This window comes from Siniperca chuatsi, linkage group LG4 (genome assembly GCF_020085105.1).
Source record: "Siniperca chuatsi isolate FFG_IHB_CAS linkage group LG4, ASM2008510v1, whole genome shotgun sequence".
In the NCBI taxonomy this organism is placed as follows: Eukaryota; Metazoa; Chordata; class Actinopteri; order Centrarchiformes; family Sinipercidae; genus Siniperca; species Siniperca chuatsi.
Window position 1 is genome coordinate 25725644 of NC_058045.1, and position 18332 is coordinate 25743975.

The 18332-nt window shown below is 40.2% G+C and overlaps 1 protein-coding gene across 5 annotated transcripts in view; it reads left to right on the forward strand.

The window, feature by feature from the left end:
* Positions 1-18332, forward strand: part of ndrg4 (NDRG family member 4) — a 62734-nt gene that overhangs the window by 25145 nt on the left and 19257 nt on the right. For 3 of the 5 annotated variants that reach the window (XM_044193311.1, XM_044193309.1, XM_044193310.1), the window contains 3 exons: positions 9026-9116; positions 11722-11880; positions 14925-14963. In XM_044193311.1, the coding sequence (XP_044049246.1) occupies positions 9039-9116; positions 11722-11880; positions 14925-14963 (276 nt within the window). In that variant the 5' untranslated portion in view covers positions 9026-9038. The remainder of the gene's footprint in view (positions 1-9025; positions 9117-11721; positions 11881-14924; positions 14964-18332) is intronic. The other 2 variants (XM_044193313.1, XM_044193312.1) reach the window with 1 other exon arrangement.

Below are 18332 nucleotides of genomic sequence, written 5' to 3' on the forward strand. Positions count from 1 at the left end.
CCCAAATATTTATAAATGAAAATCATGGAAATTGTCAGGGGTTCCTAAACTTTTGCATACAACTGTATCATCTGAAAGGGATCCTTTTTAGTGATGAACCCACAAAGAATTGTAACCCAACTGTGCAGCGAGCTTTTTAGCCTCTTTTTGGTTTTATATCCACCAAATTCTGTTCTCATCAACTCCATTTCCAGCTGCAGTTAGCAGCTGTTTTCAGTAAAAAAACACTTTAAGGAAATAACATTCATCAGGTGGCCAGAAACATGACACCAAATGAATGCTAATGTTGCCCTGTGTCTGCCAGATGAGTAAATAGGCATTTGATTGCTAATCAATTAGCAATGTAAAAGGTTAGCAAAACAACATCTTAAGATGATGTGCAACATATGTGATTTTCAGCTTGTGGTGCAGTTTGGCTACCCTCAAAAGGCCAAAATAAAAAAACAAATAAATAATAATTAAAAGAAAAATCAATAAATGCTGCTTTAAATCATGTCTACAAATTTTCACACTCTCCTGGCTAGCTCTCTTTAGCTTGAGAAACTCACAATTTCCTAAAAGCACCTACGTTAAACCTCCACCTGTTGAATGTTCACTAACTATAACACAAAATGGTCACATTTATCCAGTATTGTTCCAATTTGTGTTGTTGTTTAGCTAATTTGCTAGAAAGGTTTGCTAAAGATGTTGGTATTGTGTGTGTAGCCTATGCAGTGATAGAGAACATATAATACATGTCGTATAAGTGGATCCCATGTCTGGGTTGTGTATAAAGTTTTGTGCTGATGGATCCATAAACACACAAGCTTTAGGAGAGAAAATGCAAATTTAGAGAAAATCCAGTATGATGTACACAGATGGTCCTGGAGGCAAAATTGTAAACCAATGGAAGCGGTTATGTAAGAAATCCAAGGATGTAAGAAACAAGGATTTATTGAGGTGAAATAAGGATAAGGAGATAATCCTTTAGGATCCTTTTTTATATATTTTTTTCATTTTACATCTTTCATGCTCAGTGCTCACTACTGTGCTGCCTTAAAGAATGTGGGCGGTGTAGTGTTCATTTTCTTTGGATTATCTGTCAGTGAAGTTTGAGTGTAAGTAGGTGGTGCTCTTTTCTTTGTCTGTGACTTCTGGTGTTAATCATCTAGTCCTTTTTTATTCTAGCTTTAGACAGTTCACAGACTGTCTGATGCATAGTGAATTGATCTCCCTGACAGTCTGGAGGCTCCACTTCTGGCTGTCTCCAATGTTAGTCACAAGAGTGCACTCCCAGTTGACATAAGAGCGTTAGATCTTATCCATACTATAAACTATATATAGTCAAGGGCGTAATTTCCACTGGGAATTGGGGAGAACATGTCAATGTGACATGACATGGATGTCACTATAGCCGCGTTTGTAGCTAACATTAGCGCTTGGCTAGGGTAAAAATATGCTGACATCAGTTAGTGTTATAGCATTTAACAAGCATCACATGGGCCGTATGTGATTTACCTTTAACGGACCGTTTCCGTGTCTTCCACCATGGCTTCCAACAGTGCAGAAGCTGAGTCTTTCGTTGAAGCTGCTGTAAACCCCCGGGAAGTCCCCCGGGCTTTGAAGCCAATTTGACATAGTGGCCAAACTGTGTAATTACAACTTCTGGGTTCCTTACTTGATGCACACTAGCTCAAAAATACTTTTTCCCGTAGACTTACATTGTGAAAGAAGCAGCTGTTTTTTTGAGCGTCACAACTCCCACAAAATGACTCGTTTCACCATTAGAATTTGATCCATTCGGTCCGATAACATTTGGAAGAAGAGCTGCACGATTAAATCATGTTATTCACATTCAAGTGAGTGGAGGCTAAACTGTAAGTTAGCCAGCTTGGCTGGCGGAAGTCTCTGGTGTGCATGCTCAATTTGCGCTGGGGCCCATAGAGCAGGCGCAGTATGCGTTCTCCCAGGTAATTTCATTACAGTGGGAAGTGGCTTTTTTCATGCGCCACTGAGCAACTTTCATAGGAATGAACGCCTCCGATGCTGTATCCAGTTCTCTTTATACATCCAAGTGCTGCTGCGCCAGAAGGCTGGCCTGTGACCCAGCAACTCATCCAGATGGTCAAACCACTTGCTGGTCTACCAGTCGGAGAGGGTGGTAAAATAGACCAATTTGGAGTCGACGTCATGGTTGTGTCACTACAGTTGCGTGCGCATTGTGTTGGCAGAAAAACAGCGGAAACAATACATCCATGAGTGAAACAGGCGAGACACCGGGAACAAAAATGTCTTGTTGTGCTGTTGGATGTTAGAATAGTAATGCCACAAAAGTAGAAAAGGTTTCAGTCGTAGTCATCTGGACACTGTTTTCAGAATCAAGACGTTTCGGCTCCCATCCGAAGTCATTCTCAATTGTGGTCATCCACAATTGACATGATCTTGCAATGGGGATCCTTCACTGCAATGTTCGCCACTGATTTGTTGAGGGCAATCCACTTGTCAAACTGTGTCATCTCATACTCCAGAACCTGACATTGGGTTGACTTCCGGATGGGAGCCGAAACGTCTTGATTCTAAAAACAGTGTCCAGATGACTACAACTGAAACCTTTTCTATGATAGAACACTCCTGGACGAATGAGGGACTACACCGTCTTAATGCCACAAAAGATTACCTTCATTTTTATCTTAGTCCCTGGGGAAAGTTCCTGCGGTGGAAACGCAGCTTATATCAGAGTGTAGGTAATACCAGCAGCTTTGTCATGCTCTTTATTATATTTGGGAAATTCAACACTCCAGCAACCCCATCCTAACACGTTACCTGAAATATTAGCCAAGCATTATGTTTGCCAGACACATTGGTTAGTCCACATCCTCAAAGATATTATCGCGCTAATGTTAGCTTAGTAGCTATCTAGCTACAGTTAATAAAATCTGCCAGGGAAAGTTGTACTTTCAGCTGACTAGTGGAGAAATGAGAAGCCTGCTTTTGCCTACTTCTGTCTGAAGTCAGGAACCCATTGTTTAAAAAAGTTAATGAGAATTACGAATGGTTAACAATGCAATTTGGTCAATTTGTAAACTTGTTAAGCAACACTGTGGCCCAGACTTTGTTCTTGCAAGACTACCTCTTTTTAGCCCAACAAATTAGAAAAGTAAAATGAGGATTGTTTGTCAGCAGCAACTGTAAACACCATTATCTACAGTGTAATGTAAATCAGAAATACAGAATAGAAAAAAATTTGACCAAACATGTCACTGATTTCTTATTTTTGTGAGAGGATAAAGGATTAGTGAAGTGGTGATAAACCGAGGGAAATAGCAGACAGACAGCAATAAAGTGAGCGAGCAGGAGGAAGAGAGGTGGTGTTGTTTGCTCCATTCCATTGGCCTCAGAAATGTCACACTCACCCATTTAATAAACTGGTCACGATGGGAGGGAGATGGCGAGGGAGGCGGTAGAGAAAGGGGAAGGAGAAAAAGAGAGAGGAGAGGAGAAAAACAAAATCATTAGGTTTATTCTAAGGTTTGAATGGCATGTGTGTGTTTTTTAAGGCTGACAGATCAACTGTTGACAGCATGTGTGTGATGTTTTATATTTTTAACTGTGTCAATTGTGATGTGAAACCCCCCCAAACCAAACAGTCATTGATTCTTCCAGAATTGTCCTCTTATCAGGATAGCAATGCCTCTGAAACAGCACTGACAACATGTAACATGTGAAGTTGTGAAGCTAAAGCTCTTCATTGCGAAGCAAATACCTACACTAACAAAATATATCAAATTTATTGGTTAGTGATCTGGCTGAGATGTCACATTAAGTTAATCTCGATAAAGAAATGTGGACATGGTTTGGTTAGATTTCCTTCATGTATAGAAGAAATGTATGTACCAGATGAGATCTAAGAACAATGCTAAAAATAAGTCTGAAGTTGTACACAAATTTCTAGGTTAGACAAACTTATTTGGAAGAGAAAACAAAGGTGAACAGTAAAATCATCAAAACTGTCTATTGTAAACACCTATCACGTTTTACAGACCCACTTCCTAGTTCAACGCTGATCTACTGTACTTACTGTAGTTGTGCATGCAAGCAGTTTTCCTGTGCAATTTCTGGTGCAAACAAAGTGGTTTGGATAATCTGGCTAAACGTTGGATTGTTTACCGCCTGTCTGGTCATCTGACTGCTCTTGTTTCTTGCGCCATTGGACTTCAGAACTGGCACATCTCAGGAATTACTTGTACAGTATGTGGCATATTACAATGTTATCATTACCAAAACAAATGATTGTCAAAACTACCAAAATAATACCACCTGAGTTGTAATAATTCCTAATGTTCCTTTGAAGAAAGGGTTAGTGGGAATAAGCTGATGCTGTTCCATTTTAAAGCTGCTCTTATCTCGTATTTCTGCAATGGTAATGTGCAGAGCTGTAGACTTGAAACTTGGACTCATCTGCTGTGAGACTCAACTTATCTTAACTGCTGAAAAGACTGTTTGAAACTACTGCACTTACCTGTCACCCGTGTGTAACGGTTCATGCGTCTTGTAAACACAGCAGGACACTGCGCTTCACAATCTAACTTTCAGGGTTTTGGATTTACTAAAGTTTTTTGTCCATCATGAGAAACACTACCGTGTTCCAAACAAACAGAAAGTCATCATTGGGCTTTTTGCATTGTTACACCTTTATTTTGAGTGTTCTCATTTAACTATTTGACACATACTTTGATACTTGCAACTGGACATTAAATCCTCTGTTCCATTAAAAAAAATAAGTATATGGTGAGATTTTGGCCTTAGTGTTGTATTTTTCATACTACTATTGATAGACCAGAGAAACTTGCTTGTTGACTTGCAAGCTGCGTCTCAAAGACTTGAGACTTGACTTGGGCATGGTCCAAAACAGCTCTGGTAATGTGAAAAGGGTTGCTCATAGTAACAAACTCGCAGAGAATTATTCTGCAGTTCCTCTCAGCTCTGCAGAGAGTTCTAGCGTTTTTCAGCTCATTGTTTTGGTTTTACAGTCAGCAATTTTATTGTTTTGATTCTGTTGCCTTCTGCATCATTTCCAGACACAGCAGGCAGCCGTTTACACCAAAGCTCTGATAAACCCATTGTACACTAAATGCACCAAACGATAGACATAAATAGCGATTAGCTGGTGAACATACTGAACACAGTGGAGCATTTAGCAGCTAAATAGCTAAATGTTTTTCTCAGGAGTCAGTGGACACCAAAGCAGAGCTAAAAGACAGTGAATATTGAACTTACATTAGTTAGAGGGGCAGAAACACGACTCCAAATAAAAGCTAATTTTTCTCTGTGTCTGCTGAATGTGTAAGTAGGCAACTTTTTGCTGACACATTCACCATATCAACTTTATAAGCTCTTATTGCACTGCCCCCAAGTGGCCACAAAAATCAATACAGGTTTAAATCAATTAATTTAGACATTTTCATAACCTAGGATATTTTAAAAAGCCTTGGATGCATTAAAGAGGCTCTCAGGATGATTTGAATACATTGTCTATTTTAGAGCTAGTTGCACCACTGGGAAAAGCAGCTTAGCCAAATGAGCTGCTTTTCACAATGGTGCGAAGGCTTTAGCCAACTCTTTCACAAAGTCACCTTGTGTCTTTTTGCCAGTGGCACAGACAAAAGGTGACTTGACACCTGTCATATTAGCTTTGACAGGTGGAGCTTTGCTTTAAAAATCTGTCCTGGGATGATGTGTATAATTTCTTAGGGTGGATTTTCTCTGGTAAGTTGTGACTCTGACACTCTAGGGTCACACACACAAACACACACTTCGTCAGCTGCTGGGAGTGACTGTAAGTGGCATCTGGGCTTTGTCTTTTTAAGAGTGTCAGATAAAAACACAGATTATGCTGAACGACTGCCAGAGAGAGAACAGTAGAGGACAAATGAGGTTGGAGAGAGAGAAAAGGGTGGAATGAGACAGATGGGAAGAGACAGAGAGGTGCTGCAAGCTCCTTAAGGGTCAGTTACCCAATTCACAAAAACGTTTCATCCATAGTAGTGGTTTTATTTGCCCTGGTTTTGAGATATTTGCCTCTGAAATGTCTGCTACCGCCTCAGTTCAATGGAGGTGAATGGAATGTTGTTTGTGCTGATAAAAGCAATGACATTTGATAAAAGCAAAGTGTCAGTAACAGTACAGTAACTTTCGTTAATCTGCCGACAATCAACAGTGTTCATAAGTAGGCCTACTATTTCTTTAACAGAAACTAGATCTAGGAAAGATGTGTTGCTGTTGAATTTTTCAAATATAATTTAAAATCAAAAACCATATTCCATTCACCCTCATTGTACTGGGGTTTTGAAAGATATATCAGCAGATAAGACTGTAACTGTCTGCATGGATAGACAGGACTAGTGGTAAGTTTAAAAATGTGTTTTTGTTATTTAGGTGATTGTATTTTTAATGTATTGCATGTGTTTAATTTATGAGGCCAAAAACTCACAAATTCTTGGAGCCTCGTCAGTCAGAACCAAAACAAACTTATTTTGAAGTGACTGGAGGATTTGACAAATACACAAAGTAAAAGATTGTTGTATCCCTGTTAGATCGTGTTCAATGCTAGAATTTTAGCACATGCTATGTCAATGCTAGCTGACTAGCTAAAGTAAAAATACTGACCTCATTAGTGATTTTATTGTCCAAGTATGTTTTTCTATAGTAGGCATCCAAACAGGGCTATGTTAGAATGAATTAATCTGATAATTTTTCCTTATCATACTCTAGTATAATACTAGGGCTAACCAGTTACTGTACAATACAAGAACAATGCTGTTTCCCTGTGGATCATCAACTGGTGAGGCTACTGATTTTTAATCCAGGACATACAGCTTCATTGTCAGTGTTTTAGCACAATATAATTTATGTATACATATTTAAGACTCATTTGTAGGCTTCACATTTTAAAACGAGTCAGCTGGAGACTGAGTTTTTAATCAACTCATGGAGCTAAAGTTTTCAACCAATTAATGGACATGGACGATTATTAGCTCGCTAGCTAGCTACAGCTGATAAAATTTACTAGTGGCAGTTGTCAAATCGATGGTTGCCGGTTAGAAATAAGAAGCCTGCTTTTGTCTGCTTCTATCTGACATCAAGGACCCATTGTTTCAAAAATTACTTTGAATTTCGAGTAGTAATTCAGCCCTGTTTTCATTGTAAACTGCTTATCTGCTGTGTGAGAATGGAAAGCTTGACAGGCTTAGCAACAGTAATGGAGGGGGGTCAGGCTTAGCGAAGGGTCAGTTGGAGGTACTGTGTATCAGAGGAATAACCATAATTTGCAGTAATCTGTTGTGTAGTGATTCCTATCTGAACACACTCTCCCATCATCCGTCTCTTTAACTTCACATTAAATGAGGAAACGCAGTCCCTGAGAGTGTTATTTAATGTAAAGAAAACCTGTAAATCTTACCAATCTGCTGTTTTAACATGGATTATAGGCCAACAGTACCTCAGTCAGGTGATGTAGTGTCAATACAAACTACAAAGTGTGTGTGTGTGTGTGTATATGTGTGTGTGTGTGTGTGTGTAGTGATGTTTGTGTTATGTTCTTCTGTGTTCCAGCGTTGGTGGACTGATGTTATCATCTAGCCGTGTTATTGTACTGACTCTGTCTGACCCCACTCTTTGTGTGTGTTGGTGTGTATTAGTGTCCTTGTATAACTGTGCGTTATGGCTGTTTGTGTGTGTGTGACCTCAAACACAAAAGGCCATTTTAATTAGACCGTAATGTAGCCTTAGTCCTCTCGTTATCTCTGGGGCAGTAGTCTGTGCACTTCCAAGCTTCACTTTTTACAGAGTAATCTCGGTCAGTAAGCATCTATGTTGAGTCCAATTTTGAATTTTGTTATCTCGCAAACTAAAGAAGAACATCACTTAACTGTGTTTTTGTAGACTGTACTTTGAACGCAAGAAAGAGATGATTGGTCAGTCCAAAGTTTTTATTGCTTTTTAGAGTGTAGTGGAGAGTGAGGTAGTGTTTGTTTGTACAGTAATAGAAACTGCTTGTGTGACATGGTGACATGTTTGTTTGTGATGAACACACTCTTTGTTGCTGCAGTACCTCTGTCTGAAAAGCTCAATTTTAGCTCCCTAAAAAGCCCAGTCTACTCTGATTGTTCAGCTGACCCACTCTGTTGTGATTGGTCAACAGAATGTGTGTCAGAAAAGTCAAGCTTCTTAGAATAACCGGATTCCTAAAGCTTCCTGATCAGCTGGAAACAACACTGTAGCTACGGTGACCATGGTAGGCATTTTGTGAATGTTTGAATGTGACATAGTGACATAGATGAGTAACGGAAGAAAAGGCTGAATTACAAACGAGGCGTTTCAGACAGGTCAGGAGCAGTGATTTCTGTGGGAGACAGACAACTCCCTAAGGCGTGGACGTTGGGCTTTGTAACTTTGCAGACTTTTTACATACACAACAAAGCCACATCACACACTAAAGGAAAAGGAAAAACTCAAAAAGCATAATATGGCCACTTTAATATTGGAAAGGATTTACCTCTAACTTGAATCTAAAGCATCTCTGGGTCTGATTCATAAGTTTTATAGTGACTTTTCATTCATTTTCGATGTGTGCTGTAGTGTATTATATTATTATTATATTGTATTATTATTATTTATTCCAATAAATCAGGGCAGGTTTGCAGTAAAACTAACTCCCATCTTGATTCCATCTCCTCCGTTTCCAATCAGTTCCTCATCTGTCAGATTCTCAGATTATTCCAGTTCAGTACAACATTCAATCAATGATCTGATTCCTTCCATAATTTCACAATGTGGATTTGTGAAATTAATCCATGAAGGACTGTTTCACTCCACTGAATTGAAACTGAACTGCCATCATCATGTAACACACTGGTAGCAATGCAAATGCAGATGGATTTAGTTTTTTTAAAGTCAAACACATACTGTACTCATGATGATGATGAAAATATAGTGTAACCTTAGATGTGTGTGTGTGTTTTTGTGCGTGTTGCCATGGTGATTGCAGGTTGCTGTCCAGGATGGCGGGAATGAAGGAGCAGCAGTTCACGGAGGAGAAGCCCCTGCTGCCAGAGCAGCGAGGAGTGGACTCAGACATGGTCAGTCGACCTGGTTTATTTACTGTGTGTGTCCTCTGTGCCATTAACCGTCCTGTCTGGGTGTTCACATGCTGATTAGTATGTGCAGGATGAAACTCTTGGTGCATTAAGACAGAGATGTTTGTGCTCATTAGCTGTGATGGCTTATAATTAGACAATGTGCTTGTTTACCAGCGGAGGAGGAAACTAATGAACTCCATCCAACCATGACTTTGATAACAACACTATGAAAAGATGAAAGCTCATTTAAGCTGAGAGAGAATGGTGGAGGACAAAGATGGAAGTAAAAAAAAGTGCAGGGAATAGCCGGTGGGCGGTTACAGAAAGGTCACTTATTCCAGTCCACTTATCCATTACCTGTGCAACAGGTTGTGGCTGAACTGGGGGCTCTTGAATGTTTGAGAGTCACTCGTTGTAGGAATGATGGAAATGAGATCTACTTGAAGCGACTCGAAGAGGCAAGATTTATGCCTGAAAACAGTTATTTCTTAGTGAGGTGAGTTGGTTATTATTCCTACAATCTATGTGAATGGAGAAGAAAAAAGAAGATAAAGGGTGCTTGATCAAAGAGAGATGAATGGGAGGTCTGAGTGGTCAAATATGAGAAGACTGTTTTTATTACTGTGGGAAGCAAAAAGGCAGCAAAATCCTTACTGCCCAGAATAGCATGAGAACAACATATTGAACTAACCATGAACAAGAGTGGATTATTCTTCTGCTTCTGACAAGCCTCTTATTTCTGCTGGAGGAATCAATGAGGCAGCAAATGAAGCCACTGACTAAATGTGTTAGCCATGACACACTTGACCAGTGTGTCAGAAATGAAATTGTGCACCCAGGAGATACAGTAAGTCAGAGTTTGTTGACTCAGTAGCTTACTAGAAGTAGCCTAAACATGCTGTGCATCAATATGAATGACTAATTCTGCTACTGATCAGCTCATCTAGCAAAAGGTCATTAGGCCTGCTCATTACGACTTGCTGCTTGTAAACTATCGAGGACATCGACTGCTGCCGCATCGATCTAGTTACATGTTTGCGTGACTCAACGGGCCACTTGTTTTATTGTTCTGTCGAAGACGACTTCAGCTGAGAAATACTTGCAGTTTTTTCTCCTGCCTCTCCACTCTCCCAGCTCATTTAAAATCTGTAGCTCTGGTGTTGTGCAACAGTGCGTTAGTGACCTTTAAGAGCAGTTACTGAGTGATTACCTCCTGGCACAAAACACTGGTAAAACTGTGGTCTGACTCACAGCAAGTCATGTTGGATGAATGCTGCATTCAGTTCATACGGGCATAACAGAGATGTCCTGATGGTTAATAGCAATAGCTTGGAAATGTTTATTTGTTGAAACTGATTTGAAGCTTTCAAGGTTTTTTTGTGTGCTCCTGATCAGCTTTGTCACGCTCAGCACTTAAAACAAGAAATAAACTCATAGTGATGCATTTGAATAGTCCAAATATTTCCAAATACTCTAGTCAGTAGTAATGATCACAAGATCCACATCAGACGTCATTCATTTTGGTTATTTTATTTTAAAAATATATATCATTCCTGACACAGCTTCATGTGTTTCTGTGAAAAAAATCAATATTAAGACAATTTAAAGGTACCCTCAGTAGTTTTTCGTCACTAGTAGCGCTATGGAGCAATCTTTTTACATGTGCACCCCTGTTTTGTCTGTATCAGGCCCGCTCGAAGTGACACACGTCCTACTGTTGGTTTCTTGCTATTTCGCTGATTGACAGTTGTCGCTGGCAATACGCCAACAAATGTTGCAGTGCGCCAACTAAGGCAGTGAAGACTACGACAGGGTACCTTTAATAAATGTAATAATGTTTCACCGTAACCATGGCTGTAGCTACCATTGAGGACACTGAGGTCCTCTGCATTGTCTCTTGTAATTTTAATTTTGCAACCTGATTTAACATTCTGCAATTAAAAACTAACACACAGTTATAGGCTGATTCCTGTATTTTTTATAATCAATATATTTCAATTGGACTACTAAAGAAATAAATTAATGATTCAGTATTTCTTGCATTTCTTGACTTAGACCATCATGTTGGGAAATATAACTTACAAAAATATAATCGGGATATTTGAATAAATTAAATATGAAAAATCCAAATAATTGAAAGAATTTCCTTTTGGTGTCTGGTCAAAATTTTATGCGGGGGTTGGGTGGGGTTTGATTTATGACCTCAGTATGTCTAAGATCATGGCCCTGAAAGTAACATACCAGCTACAGCCTTTTCTACTCTGAAGCTTATATTTACATTGTTTCCCATGTGACATGAATGCAGCATATTCCTGGCCTAGAGTTGCATGTGGATAGTCTAATCCAGCAGGTCTCCTCCCACAACCTGTTCCTCTATTCCCAACCTTGAAGGCTGCAGATCTTCGGCTCGACTCTTCTTGTGACGGTGGAACAGAAAGGAAGCCAAGTGAGGCCAGAAGTCTCTTCTGTGGAGCTTTACATGCTTAGAGGATCACTGAGTGCATTTCTAAGGCTTCCATAACATGGCATCAGACAATGAATCATGAATGATGTGCATCACATTTTTATGTTTACTGTATGTTGCTGCTCTGTCTTCCCAACACAGCAGGATAAAGGAGAAGAGGCATCGGGGGGGTTACCTTGCCCCGCCAGCCCCGCGCCCCTTAACCACCCCCCTCCCCCCAGCCGCCCCACTCATCGCTGGCATGTCATCGCACGGCACTGGCTCCGCCAGACCCGCCGTCGGACCAGCGGGGTCATCCCGGTAACTACCAGAACCACCAGAACAAGCAGAAACACCTGACTGCCAGTAGCTACACTGAATCAAACACACACAGCCAACACAGCTGTGTGCAACTGAGCAGAACACTGGAACACCAGACCAGAAACTTCATAATATAGCCTAGAACTGAATCATGAATCAAAAATCACAAGGAATTGATTTGTCAGTTTGTCAAAATCACAGCAGAATGTATTCAATTCTGTCATTCCATCTCACCTCTACAGAGGACTTGCACAGCATTTTTATGTAGCTAGTTGTACCTACACCAACATAATCGTGGATAATAGCAGGAATTACATGTAGGGACTTTTGTGTAGCTTACGATTTATTAAAGTGGCATTGTGCTATTGGTCAGTTTCCTAGAAATGGTTTACGCTTCTTGTTCTAGACAAGTTTTCATTCATTCATAGCATCTGATCAGACTTAATCAAGTCAGTCCCATCATCCTCCTGGACCTGATGAATACAATTTTGTCCTGCAGTAATTCTGCTTTTCAGCAGAGAGATCCTGTTGAAAAGCCTAAAATCTGGGCCAAAATCTAAATTCATGAAACCAGCCGCCATACACAGAGATTCTGAGCTCAGAGACGGAACACATCCCAACAAATGCAATGCAACTAGGTCCAACAAATCTTCACAGCACCCCATCTCTATGCAGCATCACAATCACCTGGGCAGGCTCCTGGCTAAAGGAGGACTCACACCATCTTTAAGCATTCATTTCCATTGGTTTTAATGGAGAATCTCTCTCTCTGTCAGAGACCTTCACTAAGACGAAATGGGATACATTTTCCAAAGTGATACAAGCCAAACATTTCTTCTAGATGTCACCACCTATAGTACACACTCCAGGTCCACAGTGCTCTCCCTTCTCACTGAGTTTAGCTGCTGCACATCCTCCACATGCAGTATTACGGGGTGGGAGATATAAGGAAGAGAGGAGTGCCACCTGCTGGTCCGACCACCGTACTGTCATCACTGGCATGTTCCCTCTGAAAACAATGAGCCATTTGCATGAAATCCACCGGGACTGAAGTTGCCCTTTCAGTTGCACTTTCTGTTGAGATGAGAAATCAATTTATTGGATTTCTTCCCCCTCACATCTTCAGATGTGCAGGGGATCAGACAGTAGCATATTCAATTTTATGAAGTTGTCATATTCTTGTAGGGCAGCTTCAGGTCCTGTTGTTTTTAGTGATATCTTTCTCTCTCTTTAGGTGTGTCCCTGATCTGACTTTGTTCACCTTTCTTTTCCAGTCTTCACGGCTAATAATTAAAATGGCTTTTTCCACCTTAATCCACATCTATTCCATTTGACTTTGTATATGTACAGTATCCATCTTAAATCCTGTCATATTTTCTTTCAGAATTTTCTTCAGAAATTCGCACATGAACTCACACACTAAGACTTTACGTGTGCATGTTTAACAATGAAGCAGTGTGGAATCCATCTGTATGACAGTTCTGACTGGTGTCTAACCTCATGTGCATGTGCTTCATTTTTTTGTCCAGATTTCCAGATGTTCCCACTCTGCTCTAAGCTTTTATAAAGGCAGCACAGCAGGAACAAGCTCTTAAATGACATGTGCTGAAATAACACAGGTTACGATGAGTAAACTTTAACTGCTGTGTTGAAAAATGAGTTAAAATGTTGCTCTGAGCATGTGTAAGCATTTACCAGCACATCAGTATGCATATAGTTATGAATGAAAAACCTGTTTTATGTCAGTACATCTCTTCTTATATGAAGAGTCAAGACCAGATTCCTCAAAAAGTGAGCACTGCAAGATAAATCATATTTTCTTCAAAACCTGAGTGTTTAAATACTGGAAAGCTTTGACTGGTGCTGGCACAGCTGTCACTTCTACTGTCAGCCAGCTTGTCATCAATCAGTGTCTTAGATTTTTTAAATCTATTTTGGCAGTCAAGGAGTCAGAGTGGCTTGCGGGAATTCTGACTGCCCTCACCACTGTGGCCAGATGACAAAATGTTATTTTTATGCCTGATCGTATGCCCCAGCTCATCTTTGTTTACAGACGTAGATGACTGTTGAGGTGACTTGTTGTGGGGGGAATCTGGTTGCTGTGCTCTCTCTCATCCTGTATTAAAAAAACACCATCTTCCCTCACTTTTTACTGCTGATTTGCTCCCAGTCTCCCACATGCACTTAAGCAAATTATCTTTACTGTGTACTGTATTTAGAATACACTAGAATAACAGGTGTATTTGGCACTTAGCACAGACATACTGATGTGTTAAAATGCTAAATATTCACATAGTTGGAAACTCCAGAATGCTTTCAGAGGGGCACTCCACCAATCTTCCTCATGAGTTTACTTGTCATGGGGAGTACTAGTCAGCCTTAGAAAACAGTTGTATCATGTCTTCTGTGGCTCTGGAGGCAGTGTTTCAAAGTCTGACAAAATAACCCTTTTGTTGTCATAATGATGTCATCAGGGTTATCTCAGCTTGGACTTGAAAACATTTTCAACCGAAAGCCTGCGTTGCAAACTGGTGATGTGAAATTTCTTGTTGCATTATGGGAAATGTGTTTTTGGAGCTTGAGCCATAGTAGGGACTAAAAGTCAGACTATCTCGACCTCTGTTGCATCAGTTTTGACCAATCTTTTAAAAATATGTCTCCTATGAGTACTCCAATCTAATGGAGTGCACTACTAAATTGCTGGAGTGCTTCTTTAAATAAGTTCAAATAACTACTTTTACTACCAAAATCTTGGATTTGTGTGCCTATAAAGGGAGAAGTTCATGCTAAATTTAACATATGTTGAACATGATATACTGTACTGCTAAGGTGCTTCTGGGAAACTGTGTTTTTCTGTGTCTGTGGTTTGGACCGACAGTGTACAGCTTGTGCTGCTCTTCTGTAAATCTAGCAGCCTTCAGCTCCAACAGTGGATACACCTTTAATGTGTGAGGAATATGTGTGTGTGAGTTCAGACTACTGAAATCCTTCTTATTTTAATTTCTTTCTTTCTGTCTTCTATCTCTGCTTGTCTTCCTCTGCAGGAAAGCTGTGAACAGCTGATGCCGGCAGGGGATTGGAAGGTATGAGCTGATGTGTGTGCTGCTGTTCCGTTGAGATTGAGCCTGCATCTCTCTCTCCTCTCTGTTACCTTATCAGCGCGTGTCGTCTTTTGTGTTCTCACCGTCTGTCGTCCTTCATCTTTCTTTGTTTGTCATCTCTTTGTGCTTGCTCACTTGATGCCTGCCTTTGTCAACAGAGAAAAGAAAAAGAAGAAGATGGAAGATAAATATCTGTAATTTCACAAGGCTAAATATAACAAAGATGATAATAAGTACCTTAAGATGGAAGTGCTAGCTTGCTCAGCTATGACCCAATGTACTGCTGAAGATTATTCAGCAAAGTGGACAGTGGAGTGGGATTGTGGAGTCATTAGTGCAGAAAGAGGCTCCTGGGTTCCGATCCATTAACCAATTGAGGCCTTTCTGTGTCGTTGTTCTCGTCCTGCCTGCATCCAAAGACAGGCTGGTAAGGAACAGCCTATTTGTGAATTTGAATTTCTGTCTTTCTGTGGCAGCCCTGTTATAGCCTGGGAACCTGTCCTGGGTGTTACCTGTCACCCAGTTATTGCTGGGGTAAGCTCCATCCCCCAGTGACCCAGCACAGGATAAGCCAAGATAATGAACGGATGGATGGAAAATTACAGCGTGTCTGATTAATAGCATGCGAAAGGGTTGCTGCTAGTACCTACTGTAAGCTAGTACCTACCTACCAAAAGCTACTTTGTATAAAACTGTGACCAGCTGCTTCCAGAACAGCAAGCTAATGCTACATACTAAGCACGAAACTAAGCACAAGTAAAGGACTGGCTGATAAAAAAAGGTCAAACATACGAGCTGAAGTGAGCCAGAAGAAGGACTCTGATAGACCTTTTTGTCCCGGTATTGTGCATGCTAGTTCACTGGTTTACTAAGACACTAACATGAAATAGAGCCATTGTTAGTGTTATTTATTACACCTGTGCTTTACCTGCCATGCAAAGTCGAAATATCTGCTGTCTGAGTCTTTATGGCTAATAATGGGTAAAAAAGCTTAACTTTAACAATACAATGTTGAAATGGGCATGTTTCATAAAGACGTGAAGAGCAGCCATGGTTTAATTCGATGGGTAAGACTAAACGTGTCCACAGCTGAGAGGTATGGATGATGAGAAGTTTCTTAGCTGCTCTAAAAATAGCCTACTGTAAACCCCCGTGTTTACCATGTTTTCATGAAAACACTGTATCAATTTGATCGATGTATATAAATTAAATACTGAGTTCTGTTGCACCATGAGTGTGCATTAATTCAATCTTTTTTTTTTTTTAAAAGAAGAAGTTGAGCTTCACACATGTAACACCTCTGCTGGTTTATTTTAGTCAGAAATGCGTATGTGAGTGTCAGACAGGAATGATGAGACATTTGTCATGAAACACCTCTTTCACACTTAAACCTGACATGTCTCAAAACATGACACTGATTTGAAATGCAGTGTTGTTTCTGCTTGCTGGCTGCCTGCCTCGGAGATAATGGATTCTGCCTCTGTCATATTTATAGAATTCCTTCTTGAAGTAATCAATACCTTTTTTAAAGACATCCATGTGTGTTTAGCTAAACTGTAAAAGTTGTTACAGATAATGAAAATCTCTTGTTCTCTATTATGAAGGAAAAAGACATGTAGTCCACGCACTGAATATTGCAAGGTCTTATTTAATGAGGACATTTTGCGAAAACATTGTGTCATTACATACTTGGGAACTTGCAACATTCAGTGTGTAGACTGCTTCAGTTTTTAGTGTATGTGCTGCTTTAGTCCTGCACCTGTATCCAGCCGGGTGTTGGATGTGGGCACTATCCACCTTCTATGTTTTTTTTCTCTATTCTTCTCATTAAAAAGCTCTTAGACACCTTAGACTTGCGACTTCAGTCATGTAGTTATATATAAAACCTTCACAGGGAAATTATCTTATCCTGCAGAAAATCACAAGATCAGAATGAAACTGGTTCTGGTTGTGTCAGGGAACTGCACACGTGGAAGCACGCAGCTCACCTTTTGCCAAGGGGTTGTTGTTAAACAACTTATGAACAACTTCAGCAGAATGCATCATAAGTAAAAGCTGTGAGGAATTAAAAGTCAACATCTTTTCAGTTAAGATCAAGAGGAGATGCTATAAATAGTGTGCTAAAGAACTCTTCACATTCAGTCAAATGTATGTTTATTTGAGATTCGTTATTCGATATCAATATTTGTTCAAACTCCCTCCTGCCTATCACTGTTTGTCAAATGCTTGCTGGCAGAGATTGTATGTTTAAAGTAGATAGAGTGATGCAGAGTCAGCAGGGAGAGAGTTAATCTCCTCTGTGGACGAAAAGAGGGACAAAATCAGAGAGAGAGCGGGAGGGAAAGCAAAGAGTGGCGTTTCAAGTTGAGTCAGCATGCTGAGTGTTCTGTCAACAGGAAAGTGGGGATAGATGGGGAGAGAAAAGAGGGGATAGAGGGAGAGAAAAGGGGGAGAGATGGGATTGAAGAGGCAGGACAAAGAGCCGGGCTACTGAATGACACCAGAGAGCAAAGAGAGGGAGTCTCTAGTGTTTGTGTGTGTGTGTGTGTGTGTGTGTGTGTGTGTGTGTGTGCGTGCACTGCAGTCAGCATGATAGTCACTGTGACACCATTACAGTCATGTGAATGTGCACGTACGCTTCTCAGCCTTCAGCAAACATCAATATTATGTTTTATTTCAACTGGAGATATACTTGATATGAATGTTAAAGGTTCTTTTTAGGAGGTAAAATTAGCACTTTTATTTTACTTCCTGGACATTTTGACCAGAGTTGAGAGTTTGGCAATATTTGCCTCCTCAGCGACGAGCAAAGAAAATTCAAAAATCATGGCAAATTAAAATTAAATATAAAATCAAAACAAATAAAGAACACTCTCTTCTGTCTAAACGTCTTAAATGTTATAATATTTTTGATGACTCATCTTGAACTTGGGGGCGTATAAATGTATCCAATCAAATGTGATAAAACCACATTTGACTGTTAAATTGTGGGTTGCAGTAGCTAGCAGAGCAGGGGGAGGTGTGTGTTGGCAAAAGCTTTGTTTATATTTCCAAAATAGTATGATTATACTCTATTTTATTCATTTCTCCCTCGTCCTCTTCTTCATGATCTAGTGAGGGAGGTGTGGGCGGAGGCCAGTCTACAACTCCAAAATCGACCCTACCGAACCACACCACGCTGTATTCGCTAACGCCCACCTTTGAACAATGCAATAAAATTTAAGTACTTGATTTAAATTCCTCTAACTAAACCCTGCCCACATACTCATGCTGAAACACTACTGTCACACAGCTTCAGTCACACTACTGAAGCTAAAGATGCTCGCTCCTCCCTTTCACTGTGACTTTAAA